This window comes from Condylura cristata, unplaced genomic scaffold (genome assembly GCF_000260355.1).
Source record: "Condylura cristata isolate star-nosed mole 26May11 unplaced genomic scaffold, ConCri1.0 scaffold00005, whole genome shotgun sequence".
NCBI lineage: Eukaryota > Metazoa > Chordata > Mammalia > Eulipotyphla > Talpidae > Condylura > Condylura cristata.
The window spans coordinates 42,498,544-42,505,442 of NW_004567106.1; the positions used below are offsets into that span (position 1 = coordinate 42,498,544).

The window sequence follows — 6,899 nt, forward strand, 5'->3', positions numbered from 1 at the left end:
GGGATCAAACTCATACGGAAGTGGCTTAAGCTTCTCAGTGCTGTGCTTTAACCCGCTGCGCCATCAGGGAGGGCCAATATGATCATGATTGTTTAATCTTTTGATACTGTGTATTTGGTTGATTTACATACATTCAATCACCATTGTACTCATGGGATAAATTCCACTTGATCATGGTGCATAGTCCTTGTGATACACTGTTGGACTCAATTTGATAGTATTTTAATGAATATTTTAGCATAGCAATATTCATTAGGGATATTGGTCTATAATTTTCTTGTGCTCTTTGGTTTCACTTAGGGTAATGTTATCATGAAATGTATTAGGGAACATTCCCTTTTGAATTTTAAAAAACAATTTGAGCAAAATGGGCCATTAGTTCTTGTTTAAAGGTTTAATAAAGAAATCTTTATGAAGTGGCCTAATTCTGAGCATTTGGATTCTGGAAGATTTTTTATTACTGTTTCAGTTTTCATACACGTGATTACTTGTTTAAATAGTTGTTCAGCACCTGGGATTAGTCTTGGAGACTATTGGTGTGGAAACTTGTTCATTCTTTTGAGGTTATGGAATTTGATTAGTATCTGATCCGTTAATTTAGGTTAGTATATGAGATAACGATGTCACCTATTAGACAGTTTGGCCTCTGATTTGTTTTTGTGGACCACATTGTAACTCTCCTCCTTCCTCCATGTTATATGATTTAGGTATCTGTTACCTCTGTATTCATTGTTCTGTTTTATAATTACCCCATTAAGATTTCTTATATGCAGCTTGATGTTGGTAAGTTATTTTAGTTTTTACTTTGCACTTGAATCTTGCTAGGTAAAGGATTATGGACAGGAAATCCTTTTCTTAAAGTACTTTAAATATCCCCTGCCACTCTTGCTGTTTGTAATGTTTCTACTAAAGTCTCTGACAGCTCATTTGGTGTCTCCTTATAGGTTTCTCTTTTTTTATTACTATTATCTTGGTGATGTTAGTATTCTGCCTTTGTCATAAGCTTTTAACAGCTTGATGATGATGATGATGATGATGATGATGATGTCTTGTGTCTTGGCATTTTGTCTGGAACTGGTCAGGTCTCTTGGATCACAAAATACTTGGTTCATTTCCCAGATGGAGATTTTTTTTATTATTTATTTATTTATGCATACAGACCTTATTTCTTTAAATGTTCTACTAAGATGCTATTTCTCAGTAAGTTACCCTAAAGGGCTTTTCACTACTCTCATTTTTCATTCATTTTTCTCTACATTGTTCTGTTTGTCTGTTCTTTGACACTGTGTCATTAATTCTCATTGCTGTTATTTTTCTGTGAGGCACTCAATTGTGTTTTTAAATTTGATTATAGTGTTTCTTAGCTGTTTCAAATTGTACCTTCTTACTACTTGTTGCTCTTTCATATCCTGGATTTCTTGTTTGTGGTTCTGCAAGCACTGTTACAATTACCACTTGGAACCCTTTTGGCCATGTTCTCCAGTTGCTGGATTAAGACTTGGGGTATGTTATGTCTCCTTGCTTTTGACTTAAGTGGGTTGCAATAGGGTAGACTTCTACTCTGCTTATTGTCTTTACACTGTGTTAATGTAGTTGGTTAGTCCCGGTGAGGGGTAGTGAGGGGGTCCATGGCAACCGCACAGTAGGGCACCAAAGCTCAGCAGCTCTGAGAGTCAGGGATTCCTGGCACTGAGAGTGCAAGCATTGTGTTTTGGAGATTCACAGTGATCCCCCACTAGAGTTAGTTTCAGTGTTTCATTTAATCTTGTCAGCTTCTACTCATGGTTAATTTTGAACACTAGATGCAGTGCTGGGCATGATTGGGCATAATTGATACAGGTGAAGTATAATTGATATGGACCCATGCTGGGAGTTCTGGTCTTTTCCAGCACAGAGCCTTATCCTGGGGTGTTTGTTCCAGTTACTTGCAGTGTTTTGGTTTTAGCCCCTAGGTGAGGGTTGGCAGGTATTTCAAATATTCTGACCATGGCTTTACAACACAGCCTCTTTAAGAAACAGCCTTTTGCCCACAGAGACACAGGTGATCTGTTTTGCCCCAATTCAGTCTCCAGCTAAGCGGTATTGAGCACCTCAGGCCTAAGAGTGACCTTCACTAAGCACCCCTCACCTGCAGCTTTCCACCTGTGTACCCATTGTCCTGAGCACCAACTCTGCACCCCCTACCATGCAGGGACCGGTCTCTAATCCCTAATCTTGGCATCTACTCGGAGCCAACAACTAGGGGTTCTGCACAGCAGCCTCCCCCTCACCTCTCATGGGTTATACTGCCCAGTGTCACTGTAAACACAGTTCCCTAAAGTTTTCCTTTCCTCTGTCTGTGGGACCACTGTGCCTACAGTGTTTTCTGACTTTGTTCAGCTCTGGCTGTGAGTGTATGGAGTTGCTACCCTGTATCTTCTCTCTGCCACCATCTCCCTGGATGCCTTTGCTTGAGGTTCAAATGAGATAAAGCATTTGAGATGCTAAGTATTACACCAAGCATCAGCTATGCATGTGATGTTTGTACAGTTAATTTTTTTGATGCTTAAAATTTTTTCATTGAAATGAATTTTAAATAACTTCTTTTTTACACAGAAGACTTGACCAATGGTTCCTATGATGATGTACTAAATGCTGAGCAACTTCAGAAGCTCCTTTACCTGCTTGAATCAACTGAGGATCCTGGAATTATTGAAAGAGCTTTGGTCACTGTTGGTAACAATGCAGCCTTTTCAGTGAACCAAGTAAGTGTGCTGGTCCCAGGAACAGGTTCCTCCCATTTTACACACTGATTAATTTAATTGTGACCTCTCCTAGCCTCCATATCCTCTTCCATGCAGTGTGGTTACTTAAAAATACGGCATAATGTTTACTTCTGAGAAGCACAGCCTAATAACATTTTAACAGGATTCTAGTTCCCTGTGAAGTTGGTCATTGGTATCACACTGCTAATACTTTGCATTACAGGGTCTTTATATTATTTAAAATTCAGAAGTGAGTGTTTCAAGAGAATATGAAAGCACCTAACATTTAAATATATGCTTTACATTGTATATAGGTCTCACAAATATGATTCTGATGCTAGTAATTCCTGGATCCCATTTTGACAACCAGTAGTGTAAATGTTTCTACAAGTAAAGAAAAAATAAAGAACTTGTTTCCTTTTCCCTTCTCACATGGAAAGAGTCAAAAGCTTTTTACAGTGTTTTTCGGCTATGGCCTTCACTCACATTGTCATAAATACAAAATAATTTTAACTGTATACTTTGTTCCAGTTTTCTCCAGTATGTCTAGGCTTACTGTAAAACAATTGTACAGCGAGATATAAAAAATACTGTGTATTATTCACATACTTTCCTTTGCAAGTGATGGAACCCAACTTACATCATTTTAAAACAAAAGGAGAAAATAATGAGCCAACTTGAACATCCAAAAATAGCATTGGTTTTAGGCACAAGAGAATGTAATTCCAGGTTACGAGAAGCGTCATCAGAACTCGCTTTCTGCTTTTGACTTTGCCTTTCCCTGCTTGTTGATCTTGTTATCTCTGACCATAGAAGATTTTCTTCTCAGGGCTGAACAGAAAGCCACTGGTCTCTCAGCCTCCATCCCTGTAGCTCGTGGTCTGGAAGGTGTGCTTGCTTTGCCGGCCGGAGCCCCACCTGTCAATCACGCCCTGGCTCCCCGGGTGTCCTGCGGCCAGACAGCAGCATCGTGTGAGCATTACTGACTGGAGTAGAGGAGGTGCAGGCACCATGCTAGACAGTGGTCGCTTTATTACCGTGCGTGCAGGTGTTTCCGGCAGCCTCCTGCCCTTGGAGGGTAGTCGGAGTGGTTCAGTAGCAGCCTGCTGAACAGCTTCTTTGGGAACGGATGCCAAGTTGCCCCTCCTCACCACTTACAGTGCCTTGGTCGCTTAACAGTACAGTATAAAAAATAGTTTTCTAGTAGCCACTAGTCCCTGGGGAAAAAAAACTAGAGTTACAGAAGGAAAGTTTCTTTTTTTCACTCACTGCTAAGCTACCCATAATAGAAAAGTATTTGGCTGTTGATAAGAAGTGGATGAAGGCCAGAGGCTCTGGTAGAATGACATTACTTGTCCTGTCGGGTCATTTTCACCTTTCTTGTAAGAACTGAAGCAATTGATACATCTTTTTTTTCCCTTTAACATTTATTTGTGCATACAGAGCTGGGGTACAGGCCAGAGGTACAGGGGCGGTGAGAAGATTCACCAGAGACAGAGTGGGGTACAGAACAGGCAGAGTGTTGAAGTACACAGCTGAGGGGAGCAGCGGGTGGGCCAGGAGAGGTCTGCCACACCATGTGGTCACCTCCGGGTAGGGGATCGAACTCATGCTGAAGTGGCTTTAGTTTCTTAGTGCTGTGCTTTAACCCGCTGAGCCACCAGGGAGGGGTAACACTTTCTGTCTCCTAATAAGTGGGGATTTCCTTGGGATAGAAATGTACCCAGAACATGATTGTTGTATCATGTGGTGGTTTATTTTTTTTGAGACTCATCTGTATCATTGCTGTTGCCCGTAGCTACTGTACCAGTTTACAGTCCAACCCGTGGTTCCTCGGTTCCCATCTCTCCACTTCCTGGCTAGTACTTGCTCTCTTGTCTTTTGGAGTATCTCAATTATGTTTCCCTGTAAATCTCTAGAGCTTTATAGGAGTCTTACCATGATAGCAAAAACTGGACTGAAGTATAAATTCAGAATAATTTTATATTCATGACAAAGCATGGGAACCTTTTAATGCATCACAGTAAAGATAAATGTTAACTTTTGTTACATTCAGTTTATCCACACTTGATCATGAAATGTTGCTTTTTTAAATTGGAACATCTAGTAACATCTTGAGGAATTAGTGTTCCAAAGAATACATTTTAGCAAAGTACTCATTTAGAAAAAAAGTAATGGTATTCTTTTAAATTTTCCTTTAATAGGAAATTCATATAATTTATTTAAAGTAAAACAGTTTTGTTTGGAAACTGCTTTGAAATGATTGCATTAGCTCTGCAAATCTTCATAGTATATTTCCTTGCACATCTTAACAGATTTTATTTTGCATTGATTTTCTTTAGACATGAAGTCATGTATAGTAAAAAATTATGTAGGATTTACAGATTGTATATTGGAATAATTCCAAAGAGTCATTAATTTTATTGTTTGTGGATGCAAAGAATTCAGTGAATGTGGGTGCACATTGAAGTCATAATCCTGTTTCTTTCCCTCTTAGGTCACCATTCGAGAGTTGGGTGGTATTCCAATTGTTGGAAGCAAAATAGACCATGCCAACCTCAGTATTAAGGAGAAAGCTTTAAATGCACTGAATAACCTGAGTGTGAATGTTGAAAATCAAATCAAGATAAAGGTATGTTATCTGAAATCACTTACTTGTAAGGTTATTTATAAATGCAAGAGAAAATAAGTTAAATAATGAAAATTAAGGAGACTCTCCTGTATGGGACCAAGAATCATTGAGGTAGTAACGTTGTGTACGTTTAAGGTGTGCTACATGAGGTTCTGGTGCACATACGTAGAAAGAAATCACCACCATAGCATCACCTGCACCTCCACCACCTCACAGTTACCTTCTGTGTGTGGTAAGAACATTTAAGATCTACTCTTTAGTAACTTTCATATGTGTATTGGTACCAGAGTCATCTACTGTACATCCCAGAACTTACTCATCTTATAACTGGAAGTTTTTACCCTTTAAGGGACTTCTCTCCAAATCCTTCACTCTCCAGCCCTCAGAACCACCATGCTATGCTGTATGAATTTGTCTTTTCTTAGATTCCACATATGTGAGATCATTTGGTATTTTTCTTTCTCTGCTGTATGGCATAAAGTTGTCAAGGTCTATCCATTTGTCACAAAGAGTGGGAGTCCCTACTTTCTGTTGTGTGTGTACACAAACACACACCGTGAAATGCTGTGCATGTATATAATGAAATGCTGTGCATGTATATAATGAAATACTATGTATATGTGTATGTGTACATATGGATATGAGTGTCTGAATGTATAGTGTGTATGTGTACATACCACATTTTCTTTCTATATTCATCAATCACTGTACTCAGGTTGCTTTGATATTTTGTCTTTTGTAAATAACAGCACAATGGGAATGCAGGTATCTCTTCTAGAAAGTGATTTCATTGGTGCATGGGTGGTTCAGTGGTAGACTTCTCTACAAAATGATTTCATTTCCTTTGGGTAGATATCCCAGAGGTAGGATTGCTGGATTGTGTGGTAGTTCTATTTTGAACTTTTTGAGGAACCTCCACTGTGTTCCATAACAGCATGCCAGTTTGCAGTCCTGCCAACAGTAAACCAGAGTCCTCTTCACTTCCTTGCCAATGCTTGTCTCTTTGATAATAGTCATCCTAACAGGTTTGAGATCATTGTGGTTTTAGTTTGCATTTCCCTTCTGAGTGATGTTGAGTATTTTTTGGTGGAACTGCTGGCCATTGGTATGTCTTTTTTGGAAAAATAACCTATTCACATTCTCTCCCCTTGTTTTTTTTGGGGGCGGGGAGAAAATAATACAGAGGGGGAAGAACTCTTGAATTTGAGTTTCAATTTAATCCAAATGTAGTAAAGAAACCAGCCAGAATTAGATCATACCTGTACATATTTGGAAATACACAATAAACTAGGACATTTGTTTAATCATTATTTATTGAGTTCCTGCCCCTTGTTGTAGAATTCAGAAATGAACACAGTTAATTCTTGGTTTAAAAAAGTTGTATGGCCCTCCCTGGTGGCGCAGCGGGTTAAAGCACAGCACTAAGAGGCTAAAGCCACTTCCGCATGAGTTTGATTCCCGCCTGCCCGGGAGGTCACCACATGGCGTGGCAGACCTCTCCTGACCCGCCCGCTGCTCCCCTC

General features: G+C 39.5%; 1 protein-coding gene across 2 annotated transcripts in view; it reads left to right on the plus strand.

The window, feature by feature from the left end:
* The window catches only part of ARMC10 (armadillo repeat containing 10), a 33,061-nt gene that overhangs the window by 18,495 nt on the left and 7,667 nt on the right, over window positions 1–6,899 (plus strand). For both annotated transcript variants that reach the window (XM_012720929.1, XM_004676906.2), the window contains exons 2-3: window positions 2,596–2,744; window positions 5,242–5,376. In XM_012720929.1, the coding sequence (XP_012576383.1) occupies window positions 2,596–2,744; window positions 5,242–5,376 (284 nt within the window). The remainder of the gene's footprint in view (window positions 1–2,595; window positions 2,745–5,241; window positions 5,377–6,899) is intronic.